Below are 18514 nucleotides of genomic sequence, written 5' to 3'. Positions count from 1 at the left end.
TGTGTTGTTTGTAACGGAAAACACAACCCGAACTGACTTAAGTGTAAAAGGGAGTCATTGGCTCATATCCAAATGCTCAAAGGAAAGTTTCTGGACGGTTTCTCTCTGTGACTTGGATCTGCTTTCTTCTTCAGTGGCTTCATTCTCAAACTGACCCTCCCCAAAGGGTAGTAGAGAGGCCATCAGGCTCACTTTCTCTCTTAACAACCCTGGCGGAAAGAGCACTCTTTCCTATTATCCCTCCAGAAGTCTAGGTCTGATCCCCATTGGTCCAGCTGGAGTCACATGCCGAGCTCTGAGCCAATCACAGTGGCGGGGGTGAAGAAATACGCTGATTGGCCAATATGAAAACATTATGCCTGCAAAGGGGCAGAGGTAGAATGCTTAGCAGGGTGGGAGAACAGGCAAGGGAGCGTGGCCAAGGGAAGGACTGATTTCAAGGAGGAGGAAGTGATGTCTGTAGTGTGATCAAGTAAGATGAGGCTGACACGTGGTTTCCTCCACGTGGAGATTGTTGAGGGCCTGATGAGCGCTGAGTTGGTAGGGTGACCAGTGAAAATGGGTGGGTGGAGGTGTCAACGTGTCCCAAACAAGTGTGTTGCTTGAGGGGTGACCTGTGGACTAGTAGTATCAGCTTCTCCAGGAAGTTTTGAGGAAACGTTGAATCTCAGGCCCGGGCCCGGACCAACTGACCAGACGCTGCATTTTAACAAGAGCCCGGGGCGGAGAAGGCTGGTCCAGGCTGAGAAACCCCGCTCTGGAGAAACTGGCTGTGAAGGGAGGGGAGGAGGAAACTGGAGGGACTGTGGCCTTGAGGGAGGGACCTTGATTTTTCCATAAAGGAGGGCCTGGAGCGTGTTCCATTGTGCGTTCTTAACAATGAGAAAAATTAACTTTCTGTTCACAACGTGAAACTTCATTCGTATTTTGCAGGACACTGTTTCAGATTTGCATAAATCAGATTCACGTAGATGTGAGCTGAATCTATTCGCTACCTGAAGGAAGGAAAGTCGTGGTGGGGTTCTCTCCTGAGAGCCTGCCACTCTGGGTCCTTTGGCACCTGGAGGCCTCCCCGGGATCATTGATTCTGGACCAGGGGCATCGGGTGTTGAGGGCCCCGCAGAGACTTCCGCAGGAACCGAAGGCTGCTCTAATCCCTCGCTCTTCATTCTTTGTGCTCCCATCTGGCTCCATGTGACTCTCCTCCGTGCCCACGGGGATTCTCGGGGTGTTCACAGAGATGTGCTGGCAAAAGGAGGTTGACAAAACAAAGGCTGTCACATGTGTCACTGGCCCAGAAGGGCCCTGTGAGCCACCACGGTCAGGGTGTCTTCAGGCCGGGGCCCCGGGGGCACAAAGGAGAGGAGAGAGGCCTGGGCTCGGTGTGCGGGGTGTGGGGAGACCCTTGAGGGCTTGGGACCCTCCCATCACTGCGGGTGTCAATGCCCCAGCCTGACACCTCCAGGATGTGGTCTGTTGGCTGCCACCCTATGAGTCCCTCCTCCCAGGAGGAGTTGTAGAACCAGGGGGTGGTGAAGGGGCCCAGCTTCATGAATCCCAATTCCCTGTAGCACCAGTGGGGAAAAGGCCAGAGTAACATGGGGGACTCAGCATGGACGTGGCAGGAAGGAGAATCCAGGGCACCTCTCCTCCCTGAGGCCCTAACACTCCTGTCCTCCAGCTCCTCTTGCTCTCACCGGAAGACCTGGGTTCGAACTCACTCTGCCTCCTTCTAGTTGTGTGGGAGTGGGCCAGGCAGTCTCTCTGAGACTCAGTTTCCTCATCTGCAAAACAGGGATACTAACAGCCACTTCCTAGGATGGTTGTGAGGAATACACAGAATGGTCCAGGTAAGGAGCACAGCACAGGACTGGGCATAAAATAAACAGCCAAGGTCTATCAGTAAAGAACCCACCTGCCAATGCAGGAAACAAGAGATACAGGTTCAATGCCTGGGTCAGGAAGATCACCTGGAGAGGGGATGGCAATCCACTCCAGTATGCTTGCCTGGAGAATCCTACGGACAGAGGAGCCTTGTGGGCTATGGTCCATAGGGTCGCAAAGGGTGGGACACATCTGAGAGACTTAGCATGCACACAAGGTCAATTAACTATCATAATGTTGCTATTCTTATCCTTGTCTTTCAAAGGGGGAGACTGAGGTTGTGTCCCCAAGGCTGAAGAAGTGGGATCTGAGCCCAAGATTTCTGACTCCCAGCCACACGTTTAGTTACACCACTTCTCTGAGACTCAGTTTCCCATCTTTAAGATGGAGCTAAGGATATTGAACTTGAAGTCAAGCTTTGAAAATTAAACAAGGTCAAGAAGACCAAGTGCCCAGAACAGTGCTGTGCTGTGTTTAGTCTCTCAGTGCTGTCCAACTCTTAGCGAGCCCATGAACCACTATGAACCCCATGAACCCCATGAGCTGGCCAGGCTCCTCTGCCCAGAATAGAGCCCGGCATAAAAGAATATGCTGCTTTATACAAATTATCGTCCGTGTAAGAAACATGAATTTGCAGCATCATGGCTCCACCTTGTGGTGTGATCTGGGAACTGCGCATTCATCACCCATCCTAGGCTTGCAGGGGCAGGTGGTGGAGGCAGGAGGTAGGGGTGTGGGGGGAATGGAGAGAAGGGTGACTGAAGCTCACCGGCTCTCTTGCCTCTGTGATTGTGGGGGCTCATTTATGGGGTGCAAGGGTGAAGTGGAGTGGGGGCTGAAGTGGGGTAGGGGGTGACAGTGTGTTCTCACTACCCCTCCACATCTTTGCACAAGCTGTTTCCTCTGCCTCCCAGTTTTTGGACCACCCACTGGTGGAGGCAGTTTGTGGCATTGTCTAAGGCACTGCATCAAGGCTTTCTTGTTGCATTTTCTCAGGATTACCCTATAAAATAGGCACTATTCTCACTCCCATTTTGCAGAAGAGGAAACTGAGGTTCAGAGTCAGTGGGGAGGATAGCGTTTGAACCCGACTCCAAAGTTGTGCCCTTCACAGTCACGCCAAAGTGCCACATGAGGGCCACCCACTCGCTGAGACACAACCGTCATAAAAGTCTCATGTGAAGAAAGGGTTCAGGGCTTCATTTTGTGGGACCAGCAGGCCTGACATTCTCACCCACTGGGAAGGCCCTAGCATTCCCAGGGCCTCTGAGGCCAGGATTCTGACCTTTTAAATGTGTGTTAGCTTATTCTTCAATTTTATCTTTTCCAGGAAGATCCTGAAGTGTACCTTATACACTGAAAAAGCAGCTTTGGGAAAAATGTCTTATACAGGAGAGGAAAGCAGAGCACAGAGGAGCAGGGACTGGGGATCAGGATTAGAAGATACAGGCAGCTTCATCAGGAGCAGCTGTTGACTCTGAGTCCTGAACAGCCTGGAGCCAATCTTTCAGCCTGGCTCATGCATCTCACTGGAATGTCATTACATGCTAGCCTCAGGGGTCCTCAGAAATACTCAGACCCTAGGCCAGCTGCCCGAAGAGGGGGATGTTCACTCCAGTTCTTCCCTCATTAGAGCATCATTCCTTTGATTCAGTTCTTAGAGGCTTTTCTACCTCAATCAATAGCCACCCTGGAGAGATGTTTCATCTGGTCATTTTCAAACAAATCCAAACCTACACTCTAAGAAAGGGACTACTTTCTGTCTGGTTGCGAGATCGCTGATGGGTACATCAAGATGACAGTTGCTCGAGATGAGGTCAGAGAGTTCCACGGTGACTCTCCCAGGATTCACACCCTTACCATGTTCCTGGCAGGGGTCCCAAGCTGATCCTAGTAACAGGAGGTTGTCTGGATCCCTGCAACTGACAGCAAAGAGAGACATTAGAAGGTGCTACCATGAGAAGGATCAGTAGTGGCCACAGTTTTGCCAGGGACCTCTCTGGCCTCTGGTCTTGTCCCCCTCCCATTTCCCCAATACTCATCAATGACAAAAAGACCTGTAGAGACTGCTCATGTTTTCTAGCTGGGAGAAGAGAGGCCCAGAGAGGGGATGGGACTGGTATAAAGTCACCAGAAAGCTGGTAGCTGAACTGGGATTTGAACCCGGGTGTCAGGATGCCCAGGCCAGGACTATCTTTCTGGTCATCTTCTCTGGCTTTTGCCATCATCATGGAGAATTCCACGGAAGCAGCAAGGGGGCTCATGGATGAGTCAGGCCCTCCTTGGCTCCCCAGGGGGACAACAGCCTGCCCCTCCTGCTTGATGGGGGTCCCATCTCCTTCCTGCCTCCTGCCTGAGACCCAGTCTTGGTGAGAAACCCAGAAGGAGGCAGAGGTGGCCCCAAAAGAGGCTATGATGACAGTCTGAAAACTCGACCAGGACAGTGCTTCTTCTCTGTCCAGCCCAGGCTCCCCACAGAAGACTTGAGGGTTTGGGGATGAAATGGAAGCACAGTGACTAGACAAATTCTTCTTAAAAAATATTTTGGCTCCCCTGGGTCTTTGTTGTGGCGCACAGGCTTTCTCTAGTCGTAGAGCACGGGCTCTATAGCCCGTGAACTCGTAGTTGTGGTGCCAGGGCCCTCTAGTTTGGACACATGAGCTTAGTTGTCCTGGGACATGTGAGCTCTTAGTTCTCCCACCAGGGATCGAACCCATGTCCCCCGCTTTGGAAGGCGGATTCTTAACCTCTGGACCACCAGAGAAGTCCAACAAATTCCTTTAAAACTCAGAAATCAGTTGGCTCTACTGGAAAGCTTCTCACAATACATGAGTGAAATGTCCTAAGAGTCTCAGCTCAGTGCCCTTTACCATAAAGTGGGATAGGGTGGGGACTGCACCACAATGCAAAGAACAGCCTCCAAGGAGAGGGTCTGGCCTAGAAACCTAGTGGAATGAGATATTTCAATGAACTGACCACCGGAGAGAAATATTTTAGGAATCCATCATAGTAGTCTTCCCTATTTGGTGACATAGCCTAGGAATCCCATAATACTGATCATCATGGAGTTAAAAAAAAATCAGCAATTTCACTAAAAGATTTATCATTATGGAGTAGGTAACTCCAGGAATCTCATGACAAATCTCTTCACCATGGAGTTAAGGAGCCCCAGCTTGACACTGGTGACTCTGATGTGGGCTGCCCCCAGAACCCACTCACACTCACCACTATAGCATGGGCTGCTCCACACATCTGTCTCTAGCAAGAGTCACTATGGCATACGGCAGCCTGGACTCCCACCACCATCATCGCCCTATGCAGTGGACGATCTCGGGATCCCTACTGTGACACTGGTCCCTGGGGATTTGCCATCCAGGAGCCAGCTTTAGTGCTCACTGTTGATCAAAGCACAGAATCAATGCCCAGTGGGCTGTCCGTGGTCCCAAGATTTTACACTTGCTTTCAGGATTCTTGAGAAAGAACAGTTCAACATGAAGATGGAGGAGGGGTGGGGGGATTGGGAGATAGTAGTAGGGCTAGATATGAGAAGAAAAAGAGTTAGGTTCAATCAGCAAGCTAATGTAAGAGGCCGGGAAGTGTTTGCCCTGGGAAAAACCAGAAAGCCCACGTTAACTGAGCACCTACTATGCCAAAGATCTGCATCTCTCATTTAATTCTTGTAATAAAACAACCTTGTAATATAAGGACCACAGATAGAGAAGAGAAGACTCAGTGGTGTGAATGGATTTGCCCAGGTTAGACAGGGTGGCAAAACTGTTCCTAAAATCTGGACTTTTGACTCTTCTCCTGAACAGCTGAGCGCTGGCAGGCACAGGGGCTATTGATCCCAAGACCCCTGAAATTTCTACTTGTGAAACAAAGCACATTTCCCATAATTCAGGACTTCCCATTAGTGGGGGGCGGGGAGTTGGCAATATCATGTTAATGCTTAAAAGAAGCTCGGAGGGGAGGAATGCATTTGAGGCCCCCATGGACCACGTCTCCATTCTCGGGTCCCCATGTATTGTCATGCCAAGTAACTAACCTGATTGTTTTAAATCGTTAACTCAAGGGCAAAGAGGAGTAAACCACTAGTGTTTTAGCTCCTCCTGCACTGGACAAGTCACAGATATCCTCTCACCTAGTCACTGTACTATATTTCGTGCACACCAGAATATCACTGATGATTATTCAATGTGCCAGCAAGAAAATTTTTTAATTGACTGTGGCATACCATTGAATATGGGACACACGCCAATTTTAGAAATGTTACAATGTGGGGAAAATGTGTGTCTTGGAAGTGATATTTATGATAACTTTATGTTGTACATGCTAAGTCACATCAGTCGTGTCTAACTCTTGGCGAACCTATGGACTGCAGCCCATCAGGTTCCCTGTCCATGGGATTGTCCAGGCAAGAATACTGAGTGGGTTGCCATGCCCTCCTCCAGGGGATCTTCCCGACCCAGGGACTGAACCCCGGTCTCCTACATCTCCTGCATTGGCAGGTGGTTCTTTACCACTAGCGCCCCCTGGGAAGACCCTAGGATAACTTTATATGGGTATGATAATCACCCTGATCTGACAGATGAGAGAACAAATGTGGAGAGGTAAGGGGACATGTGGGGCCACCATTCGATGCTCATACCTGAAAGTCCAGGCAGTAATACGGCTCAGATGATGTGGGCACCCTGCAGAAAGGAGGGTGGAGGTTCCTAAACAACTCAAAGGAGTGGACATCTGATAAAGAGAGAGGGAGAGTGGTGGCAATGAGAAGGGAGGACAAGAGATTGAGTTGACTGAAACACAGACTTATAAAACTCACTCATTTGTCCCTGTCATACATAGACTTATCTGGAAGAAGATTATTCAAAAAACTGCTGGAAAATACATTGTAACCCCAATGTCCTACCATCTTCTAGCACAAGAGAGTACAGCATTCTCACCTTGACAGGTAGTCATCCATCCATACATCCATTCATTCATATGTCCTTCTTATCTCCCTTACCATTATCTTTCCCTTCATCTTTCCATCTACCCACCTATCCATCCACTTAATGTTCCCCTCTCCCTTCCTTTTATCCATTCATCCTCCATCCATATTTATAGTTTTCTTTTTCTTTCCTTCTCCCATTCTGTTATCTATATATTACCTATACACACCTCTCCACCATTCATCTTCCCACACAATAGTAAAGGCCCTTCTTTCCTTCCATTCATCCACTCACCCTCCTGTCCACACATGAACCCTCTCACTCATTCATCCTTTTATCCAACCATCCTGTCTTCCTTCTTTCATTATTTTATCCATTTTTCTTTCCATCCATTCATTCATCTATCCCTCCATCCCTCCATTATCTTTCATCTTTCCGGTTTCTCTTATATCCATCAATTATTTTATCTCTTTCCTTCTATTTCCTTTCCATCTATTCATCTATCCACTTATATTCCCCTCTTTCCATTTTCCTTCCATCATATTCCGTCCACATTTCCTTACATTTATCTGTCCACCGATCCATCCATCTCTCCACTTATTCTTCCATACATGTTTCCACTTATTTATACTTTTGTCCTTTGTTCCATTCATCAATGTTCTTCCCTTTCATTTCCAGTTCATATTCCAACAAAGTGTCAGTAAATACAGAGTGCCTCCTCTGTGCCTAACCAGGAACTATGAAACAACACCAGAAAGAATATAATGCAGAGGTCCCTGATCTCAAGGATCTACTGTTCTAGTGGAAGCAAAGAAGCAGACGATCACTAAACACTCTGGCACAAGTGATGGATAGGTGAGCCTGGGAGCCCTGAGGAGGGAGTCGTTCTACCTGGAGAACAAAACATCGGAGTCACACCTTGAAGGGGCGCAGGAATTTTCCAGGTGTAGAAGAAGGTGTGGGAAGTCATTGGGAGCAAAGCTATAACATCTCAAAAGGGCATGGAGTGTATGGGATGGCTGAGATCTATAGGCTGAGGCAGCCTGAGGGGCACAGAGGAGAATAAGGAAAGACCTTGACTACCAGCCTTAGGGGTTTGAACTTGATCCTCCTACAGAAGACTCTGAGCAGAGAGGTGTGATTCAGAAAAATCTCTCTGGAAGCCACAAAAGGGAGAAAACAGGAGTGGGTAGGTGGCTACTGCAATAGTCTAAGCCAGATAGCAGGTCTCAGGCCCATAACACAACTTACGTTTTAGGAAGCTCAACTGTTGATTGATGAGGTACATCCAGAATCGGACCACTGGGCACAGCTGGAATACAGATGAGCAGAGGCCTGTATGACAGGACTCTTGGGCCTCCTTCCAGCCCAGCACAGCACAGCCTCTGACTGGTTGTATAGAACTGAGTGGTTCTATCAGAGTTTTTATAAACACAAAACAAATCTTCCTCTTCTGCAGGTGTAAACTGCTCAGCACAAGTCAATCCTAGAGTAAATGTCCCTTCCCCAGCCACAGGGGCCTGGACAAAGGGCAGGACAACAAAGCTTGGAGAGGCTGGAGAGTCTGAAGATAAAACTGCCTGCCCTGGCTACCTCTCTGTGCCTCCAGCTGCAAAGCCTCTCCAGGGAATCTCTAGGGTCTGCCCAGGGCCCACTTGGTCAAACTCACCATGTTGGGTAGACAGCTCTGCAGGATCTGTCTGAGCATGACTTCTATGACTGCAGAAAGCTGGCTGGGGAGGGGAACAGGGCATTTGAAATAACAGCAGTTATAGCTTACTGGTTATAAATGTTTCCTCCACTCCAGGGACTTGGAGCACTTGTAATATGAGTACTTAATATATAAGTACTATAAGTACTTGGCATATATTAACTCAAATTTGTTGTTGTTCAGTCACTCAGTTGTGTCCAACTCTTTTGACCCCATGGACTGCAGCACACCAGGTTCCACTGTCCTCCACTATCTCTCAGAGTTTGCTTAAACTCATGTCCAGTTGAGTCAGTGATGCCATCTAACAATCTCAACCTTTGCCATCCCCCTTCTCCTTTTGCCTTCAATCTTTCCCAGCATGAGGATCTTTTCTAACAAATCAGCTGTTCACATCAGGTAGCCAAAGTGTTGGAGCTTCAGCTTCAGCATCAGTCCTTCCAATGAATATTAAGGGCTGATTCCTTTTAGGATTGACTGGTTTGATCTTGCAGTCTAAGGGGCTCTCCAGAGGCTTCTCCAACACCACAGTTCAAAAGCATCAGTTCTTTGGCTCTCAGCTTTCCCTGTGGTCCAATTCTCACATCCATACATGAGTACTGGAAAAACCACAGCTTTGACTCTATGGACCTTTGTCAGCAACATGATATCTCTGCTTTTTAAAACACTGTCTAGGTTTGTCATAGCTTTCCTTCCAAGGAGCAAGTGTCTTTTAATTTCATGGCTGCAGTCACCATCCACAGTGATTCTAACTCAAATCACGATAATATTAAAAACACAAGATCATTTGACTCCCTGTACCACTATTTCCTGGCTGTGTGACCTTGTCTAACTTACATAACATCTCTGTGCCTCTCGTGTATAATATATAAAATAGAGTCGCTATGCAGTAAGTGAAAGAAAGGTGGGCCAGAGGACATTCAACCACCTCACCAGCAGGGCTCCTGCCACCTCATAAACAGGTGGTGTCTTTTGCATTGTTCATTTTTTTTTTTTATGTTTGCTCATTTTTTTAATTGGAGGTTAATTGCTTTACAATATTGTGGTGGTCTCTGCCATACATCAACATGAATCAGTGACAATTATATACATCCATCCATCCACTCATCATCCATCCATCCATCCATTCATCTGTGTATCCATCCTTCCAGCTACCCATCCTCCCACCCCTCCTCCCATTCATCTATCCATCCAACCATCTATGCCTCTTTTTCAGTCCTGTTCTCCAATGTATCTCCAGGTACAACTCTGTAGTGGCGGGCTCAATGTTTGTTGAATAAACAAAAGAACAAATGAATGATAATTACAAAGCAGCTTGTGTTCCCACACAGCTCATACACTCTCAATTACAGCGTAGTATGAGAAGTGATATACCAGAGATTCCACCCAGGATCTCTCATGTGAGCACAGACAAGGGACCATGTAATGTTCTCTACAGGCAGGACCACTTTTAGGGAAGACATGTGCTTCTAGCAAGAAGCTACTCTCTTCTGTTTAGAAGCCTAAATTCTGTGGGGGAGACATCTGAGCAGAAGCTGAGATGAGAGCAGATGCTCTAGTGGCTTGCTGGGATCCAGACCATGGCCCCCAAAGAAAGCTTGGTAACCACCACTGAGCCTGGTACAATCCCCAGCTGCACCCTGCACAGTGCCCAGCCCTCCTGGCACAGCACTTACTCTGCTCGCATGAGCATCCTGGTGAAATGAGCTTGCAGTTCTGTGGAGTGAACAGGACTTGGTTCAACCTGATCTGGGGCATCTCTAAGGGAACCTCAATGGTCACATCCACCTTGGAGCTGCTGAGGAAGCTGAATATCCTGGACAACACACACACAGTCAATGGGAGGGAGAGGGCTGTGTGAGCTGAGATCCCAGGGAACCTCCAGAGGGAAGACCAAGCAAGAGGCATAAGAAGTCATGGCCAGAGCACACCCTGGGTCCCAGGCCAGTTCAGTTCAGTTCAGTTGCTCAGTCGTGTCCGACTTTTTGTGACCCCATGGACCGCAGGACGCCAGGCCTCCCTGTCCATCACCAACTCCCGGAGTTACCCAAACTCATGTCCATTCAGTCGGTGATGCCATCCAACCATCTTATCCTCTGCCATTCCCTTCTGCCTTTGATCTTTCCCAGCATCAGGATCTTTTCAAATGAGTTAGCTCTTTGCATCAGGTCTGGGGGCAAATCATGGCTCCCCTTCTCTACCTCTGCAGCTCAGGCAACCCTCCCCTCCCAGAACGAATGTTTAGGGCTGCTCTAAAGGTTTCCCTGAGGCTTGGAAACAAGCTCTGGCATCTGTGGGTGAGAGACGTGGTCCAAATGCATATTTTTTAGTGATGCCTGCTGTTCCATATGTGGGCTTCCTGAGTGGCAGAGTGATAATCCACCTGCCAATGCAGGAGATGCAAGAGATGCAGGTTTGATCCCTGGGTTGGGAAGATCCTCTGGAGTAGGAAATGGCAACCCACTCCAGTATTCTTGCCTGGAAAATTCCATGGACAGGGGAGCCTGGAGCGCTACAGTCCATGGGGTCACACAGAGCCAGACATGACTGAGCAACTGAGCACAGCACACGGCACAGCTTTTCCGTGTGTATTTTTACTTAATTTTGTTTTTGAATATATATTTAAAAGTAAGTTAAATGCTTTCACTTTACTTTTGCATAGGTAATACATTTTTATGGCTCAAGAGTCAAAATAGAAAGTGTACAGTGCCTCCCACCGTATACATCTACATTCCCACACATGCAATTTAATTTAATCTCTCTGAGCTTTTGTTTCCTGTTCTGTAAAATGCTCATGATAGCAATACACCCCTTCTGAGATTATGGTGAAGAATTTATGAGATAATTCACGGATGCCCTTAGCATTGGAATATATTGCCCTGGAATATATCAATATTGAAAGTGAAAGTCGCTCAGTCATATCCAACTCTTTGCAACCCCATGGACTATACAGTCCAAGGAATTCTACAGGCCAAAATACCGGAGGGGGTAGCCTTTCTCTTCTCCAGGGGAATCTTCCCAACCCAGGATTCGAACCAGGGTCTCCTGCATTGCAGGTGGATTCTTTACCAACTGAGCTATCAAGGAAGCCCAATATCAATATTAGGTACTCAGTAACAGTTATGCTGTCATCATCTCATCATCTCTTTGGCAGGCAATCTATTTGCCGAAATCTATACATTATACTTCTGAGAATTTCTAAGTAAATAATTGAGGCTATGAACAAAGATTTGTTAGTCAAGATATTAATCACAGAGTTCTTTATAAGAGTGAAATCAGAAACAGCTCAAGCATCTGACAATAGAAAGATGGTTAAAATGTGTCATTGTACAATGATGTGATGGAATAGTTACTGACATCCAAAATGATACTGAAAGAATTCTGGGAAGAACAGCCATTGCCTCTGTGTTGTAAATTTGGGTTTATGCTTTAACTTTCCCTTTCCCCAAGTTTGTTATAATAAACAATGCAAAAATGGCAGAAAAATAATAGATCTGGCTGCGAGCCCCGCGATTTCCCGCTCGCCCCCGCGTTCTCGAGCGGCTGACTGACCCGCGTCGCGGTGCGCTTAAAAAAAAAAAAAAAAAAAAATAGATCTACTCTCACAGCTGTCTTACTGTTAACAGTCATCCCTATGGAGCTGGTGTGTTTAGGCAGATAATGTGAAGATTTCCTGGCCAAGGCTAAATGTAGCCAAGGAACATTGTGCTGATACTGAAAAACTGTCTACTACCTCCAGGAATTTGCTTCCATGCCCCACTTCTCTAGCTATGAACATTACTCATCTTGGGAAACTGATTGTCAGTCTGGTCTGAAATTGCAGTTGGAAGTGGTTTAAAGGATAGACCTTCCATGATACCTGGATGATATCAAAGTTGATGATGGGAAGGGTGAGAGAAAGTGAAAAAGATGTTCCCAGGCCTCTCAGCTCAACACTCAAACTGCAGTGTGGCCTTTCTTCCATCCTGAGCCCTCCCATCCTTAAGATTTCCATTCTAAGTCCCATTCCTACTAGCTCTAGATAAGGAAAGCATAAGCCAGTAACAGATTGTTTCAGTTAACTGGGGTACTAAAGGAGACTTAGGACATCAAATCCAAAGCATCAGTTGGTAACTAAGGTATTAGCTTATAATAAAGATGCTGTTTTGATCACTGGGTATTAAATAAGAACTAAGATTTCAGTAGGAAGGGCTTCTGTTGTACCCCTGCTTTCCAGGGCTATTTGTAATTCAGTAGGGGCTCAGACAAGACTATATAAATCCAAAGTATGACATCATAACGGGGGGATACTGGGTGCTAGGTTGACAGTTTGGAGAAGAAAGAGACATCTAATGTTGCCTTCTCAATGTCAACTTTCTACACAGGTAAGTGAGATCTGAAACTCACAGCAGAGAGTGATATCTTTCAAATACCTGGAACCTCTACTAACCAATGCTTTGGGGGAACTACTTTATAGCTTAAGGACTCAAACTCACCAGCTGTTGAGTTTCCCAAAAGGAACCACGCTCTTTAGAACATCATTGATGTCATCAAGACTCCTATAGCTACAGACGCCCCCTAGAGAACCCTTGCAGAGCAAGCCTTCCAGAGCCAAGGACCCAGCTGCCCCCAGGAGGTGATCTTTGCCAGCAGGTAAGGTCTTGCTGCCCAGGAGGATCTTAAGTAGCCTTTCACGCTCCCTGATCAGATGCTTGTTGTTGAGAAGGTTGGCTCCCAGCAGCCCTTCCTGAGCCAAGATGTCTTTGTTGAGAGCATTTGTTTGGCTGGGAGGGTTTCCAGATCCCATTCCAGTGCCTCCTCCTAGATTGTGATGAGCCAGTGGAAGCAATGCATTGCTGTTGACTGGTCTCCCATGTTGGGGAGTCTTGCCATCCACTGGGGTTCCCATTCCCATGGCCAATGTTTCCTCATTTTACTTCTCCAGTGGAGCCAGAGTGGTCAGAGTTGCCATGTCCTGACTGTCCATGACCTAAGAATGTCCCAGCCTCAGACCTGCCATGATGATTATGTGACCCGCTTCCAAAGCAACTGTGGCCAACAGTTATTCCTGCCCCTAAATGACCAGAATCTATGGATGATGTGGTCCCTGAATGAATATGATTAGATACCTTTCCTCCAAGCTGTTTCCTCCTACTGATTCAGCCCCAGATTGAACAGAGCCATCAGATGGTCCAGCCTCAAGGTGACCACTCATCGAACCAGCCCTAGACTGACCTGATGCACCAGATGACCCAGCTCTAGGCTGATGCCGTCCACTCACTGGTCTAGTTTCAGACTGACTAAGATGACGAGATGACCCATAATCAGACTGGCCATTGCTTCCAGATGATCTTGCCTCAAACTGATTGTCACCAGCAGATTTTTCAGGCCCAGGCCGACCATTTGTTGCCCTTGCCCCAGACTGGCCATTCCCTCCAGATGACCCTGTCCCAATTTGACTATACCCAGTAGATGACCTATTCCTAGTCATTAACCCTGTCCCCAACGGATCCAAACCACCAGATTTCCATGACTCAGGATGATCATCCACTGGCTCTGTTACAGGTTGACTGTAGCCACTAGATAACCAAGCCCCAGACTGTCCATTTATTGACCCTGTCCCAGGCAGACCCTAACCCCTAGCAGACCCATCCCCAGCTGGATCATTCATTAACCCTGCTACAGATTGACCCAAACCACCAGATGATTTAGCCCCAGACTGACCATAATCATTAGATGACCTACCACTAGACCGACCCCTCACTAAACCTGTCCCCAACTGACCCCAAACCCTCAATAATTCAGACTCAGACTTCCCACTCACTGACTCTGTCCTGGACTGACCATACTCTCCAGATGACCCTCTCCCCGCTTGATCACGGACACTGTGTGACCCAGTCCAAGTTTGAACACTTATTAACCCTGACCCCGACTGACCAAAACTACCACTTTTCCTTGACCCAAGTTCACCATTTATTGACCCTTCTTCAGGTTGACTAAAACCAAAACCACTAGATGACCCAGCCATAGACTGACCATAACTTCCAGGCATGGCTGCCCCAGATGTGAGACCGCTTCCTCGAGGAACACCTGCATGATGGTCTCTGCCTGAGACGCCCGTACCACCCGTGTTCTTAGTGCCAGGGTGGGTGAGCAACGTGTGGTCAGAGTAGCCATGGCTCATCCTACCCTCTCGATCAGACTGTCTGGAGGGCTTCCCTCCTTCGTGGCCTGAGGATCCTTGGCTGATCACAGGACTTTTGTCAGCAGAGTCTCGGCCACTCATTTCACTTTGACCAGGGTTATGTGTGGTGGCCTGATTTGTCACGTGCATTCTCATGGGTGAAACTGGAGTAGGTGCAGCCATTCTCACTGGGGGTGTGGTCAGCAGGTTGGGGTTCTGGGGCCAGTCTGGTTGCATACTGACTTTCTTAGACTGGGCACAACGTCTTCAGTGTCAGTGTCCTTCAGATACACGAACTTCTGGTCACACTCAGGGAAGCTTTGGTCTTGGAAGTGGATGGCTCCTCTGCTACTTCAAGGACTCCTGATGGCTCCAGCCTGCTGGTTGCTCCCACTGAGAAAGCCAGGGCTAACCACACCATCACTGCCAAGCACCTGGCCAGGCTTGAGAAGGAGACCCCCACTTCTACTGCCTGCTGGGACAGACACATGGGTGAGTCCAAGACCTCCCCTTCCCCCATAGAGACGTAGGACTATGGTGCTCAGCTCAGAACCCATTCTGTGGCCACAACTAGGAACCAGGATAAGGATCACCCTCGCAAGTTCGGAACAGAGATTCAACTTCTTGCTAGTTTCTTTTTTTTGTTTTTTTCCTGCACGACGCTGCTTGGGGGATCATCAGCGATGGAATCCATGCCCTTGGCAGTGAGAGCACGGAATCCTACCAACTGGACCACCAGGGAATTCCCTCACGAGGTATTTTTGAGCACTTGACCCAGGAGGCAATGACAACTGAGATACAAGGTGGCCACATTTGGGCCACCTATGGTGGAAGCGAGAAAGTGATGAGACTGAGGATAAGTGCTGCGGCCTCATAGGGTGTAGCTATTTAGTGGTTGACAGCTGCCTAGATCTTAGTGTTAGGATCCCGGGAGATCCAAGGGACTTCTAAACTCTGAAATCAGCGGATGCCATCTCTCCCCTTTTTATAAATCAATTTTCTTTTTGCTAACTACTGTGTAGGGGAGGTTGCTGTTTCTTGCAGCCTAACAGTGTGCTGTGCTGTACTCGGTCGCTTCAGTCATGTCCAACTCTTTGCAACCCTATGGACTGTAGCCTGCCAGGCTCCTCTGCCCATGGGATTCTCAGGCAAGAATACTGGAGTGGGTTGCCATGCCCTCCTTCAGGGGACCTTCCTGACCCAGGGATTGAACCCATGTCTCCTGCTCTCTTGCATTGCAGTGGGTTCTTTACCCACCAAGCCACCCAGGAAGCCCACAACCAAACAATCCCTAAAGACAAAACTTGGCACAAGAAGTGAGGTTCCGGATAAGAAGACTTCAGAGACAACATGGACCAGGCTGTGGTCTTGAGGCATACGAGGGATTTCCAAAGAGCCCTTCGCTAAAGATTGGGAACTACAAGCCCATGAGGTGTGGTTTCAAAGCAACTGTTAAACTTTCACTTGCTATCTCATGGGACTTAGATCATCAGAGATTAAAGCTAGAAAGATTTACTTGGGAACTAAGTATAAGAATAGGAGATTATGGTGGGAAGGGTGAATTAGGAGTTTGGGATTAAAAGATACACTCTAAATAAAATAAACAACAAGGACCTACCGTATAGCACAGGGAACTGTAATCAATACCTTATGATAACATACAATGGAAAAGAACCTGAAAATATACATATACATAACTGAACCACTTTGCAGTACTCCTGAAACATTGTCACTCAACTATAATTTTAAAAACAAAAGAAGACTATGTGAGACAGCAGACAGGTGACATGTGGTTTGTATTAAATATATATTCTAGACCCCCAAAGGTGATCTGAAAGGGATTAGGCACCTCTGGGGAAGGCAGTGGGCTTCCAAGTGCCTCCTGTATCACTTTGCAAATCTAAGAACCTCTAAGGAACTGACTTGGTGGCAGGTGCTAGCTTGTCCAACAGAGGTGAGTTTGTTTCTTCTGGAATCTCCTTGGAAGGAGCTCCGAGGAAGGATGGGATGACTTACCTGTTTGGGAACTGGAGCCTCCAAACTGAGCAAGATTGGTACTAAGCAGGTAGCAAGGGAGGAGGAGAGCCCGCAGAAACATTCCCATGATCGCTCTAGGCTCCTATGGAAGCAATGCTTGGTCAATAGGACAACACTGATCTGGGATCCAGGAGCCTGGCCATCTCATCCAATCTTCACCATCACTTTCATTTGGGGCTTAATCAAGCCACTCAATTTCTCTGAGCCTCCACTTCTTTATTTGTAAAGCTGAACTTTTACTTGCCCTACCTCTTGAGAGGGAAACATGACCTTAGAGAAGCACTTTTGAATGTGCAGTAAATTCTTCGGCACATGTGAATCTAATAACAGTTGGCATTTACCAAGCTTGTTATGTGCAAAATATTGTGCTAAGGACTTTGTCTGCATCACCGTATTCATCTTCACGAGAACCTTATAAGTTCTATTATTATGCCTTTTTTTATGGTTGATAGTTCTATTTTATTTACCTGATTAATAGCTAGTTCTTCCACTGAGCAGACATGCACACATAATGTCTCATATTTGCCTGTTTAATGCAGGGTGGGGTAAATGAGGTGCAGAGAAGTAAAATGACTTGCTCTGGACCACACAGCTGGTAGATGGCAGTCAGAGTTCAGAGTCTGGCGGGCTGGCCCGGAGCCCACACTATGGCGTGATGCTTCAGCTGGTCGACGTGGTTGAGGCAGTCACCGTTTACATTTACATGTGCCAGGCCCCATGCTGGGTGATTTCCATTCACCATTTCGCATAATCGGATCCTCAGAACAATACTGAGAGGCACACAGTATTAACTCCAATTTGCAGATGAAGAAATGGAAAGGAAAGGATTTGCTCAAAATCACTTGGTGGGTAATGATAGCGAGAATTGTGAGAGATGGTTATTGCTTGAATCCACTCTCTAATACTTGGGCTAGGGGATGAGGAAGACAGCATTTTCCAAAGATAGCCACAACTATATATTTATCTTGTCTTACATGTTATTACAATACTCTGGCCAACTGATGTGAAGAGCTGACTCACTGGAAAAAACCCTGATGCCGGGAAAGATTGAAGGTAGAAGGAGAAGGGGATGGCAGAGGATGAGATAGTTGGATGGTATCACTGACTCAATGGACATGAGTTTGAGCAAACTGCAGGAGATAGTGACAGACCAGGAAGCCTGGGGTGCTGCAGTCCCTGGGGTCACAAAGAGCTGGACGCAACTTAGCAACTGAACAGCAACCTATTATTACACCTGAGCTTCCAGGTGGCACCAGTGGTAAAGAATCTACCTGACAATGCAGGAGATGTAAGAGATAAGGGTCCAATCTCTGGGTGGGGAAGATCCCCTGGAGAAAAATGACAACCCATTCCAGTATTCTTGCCTGGAGAAGCCCATGGACAGAGGAGCCTGGTGGGCTACAGTCCATGGGGTCGAAAAGATTCGGACATCACTGAGTGACAGTATACACATGCTATTACAATATTACTGATACTCTCTCCACTGAGAGGTGGAGTTATCTTTCCTCTCCTTGGATGGAGGGTGGGGGCTGCGATAGGGAGAGGCTGGTGACTGCTAAAATGAATGCAGCACTACTGAAGTGATGCCCTGTGACTTCTGAGTGAGTGAAAGTCGATAAGTCATGTCTGAATCTTTGGGACTACATGGATTGTACAGTCCATGGAATTCTCCAGGCCCAAATACTAGAGTGGGTAGCCCTTCCCTTCTCCAGCGGATCTTCCCAACCGAGGGATCAAACTCAGGTCTCCCGCATTGCAGGCAGATTCTTTGCCAGCTGAGCCACAAGG

The 18514-nt window shown here is 47.5% G+C and overlaps 1 protein-coding gene across 1 annotated transcript; it reads right to left on the bottom strand.

Moving 5' to 3' along the window:
- Positions 1–894: 894 nt before the first annotated feature.
- On the bottom strand, positions 895–14920 carry LOC132346950 (uncharacterized). The gene is made up of 6 exons (XM_059893018.1): positions 13002–14920; positions 8488–8551; positions 8070–8130; positions 6533–6624; positions 3745–3806; positions 895–1245 (listed from the first exon to the last, which is right to left on the bottom strand). The coding sequence occupies exons 1-6, from the start codon at positions 13418–13420 to the stop codon at positions 1233–1235; spliced, it is 711 nt and encodes a 236-aa protein (XP_059749001.1). The 5' UTR covers positions 13421–14920; the 3' UTR covers positions 895–1232.
- Between the last annotated feature and the right edge of the window lie 3594 nt (positions 14921–18514).

This window comes from Bos taurus, chromosome 13, assembly GCF_002263795.3.
Source record: "Bos taurus isolate L1 Dominette 01449 registration number 42190680 breed Hereford chromosome 13, ARS-UCD2.0, whole genome shotgun sequence".
Classification (NCBI taxonomy): Eukaryota; Metazoa; Chordata; class Mammalia; order Artiodactyla; family Bovidae; genus Bos; species Bos taurus.
Note: the sequence above shows the minus strand (reverse complement) of the source record. Positions and strands in the feature narration are given on the sequence as shown.

Coding starts and splice junctions, on each gene's coding strand:
- LOC132346950 (XM_059893018.1), bottom strand. CDS start 13,420: ATGGGAATGGGAACCCCAGTGGATGGCAAGACTCCCCAACATGGGAGA. Junction 6,625..8,069: donor ACAGTTGAGCTTCCTAAAAC/GTAAGTTGTGTT, acceptor TCTCTTTATCAG/ATGTCCACTCCTTTGAGTTG. Junction 3,807..6,532: donor ATTACTGCCTGGACTTTCAG/GTATGAGCATCG, acceptor CTTTGCTGTCAG/TTGCAGGGATCCAGACAACC.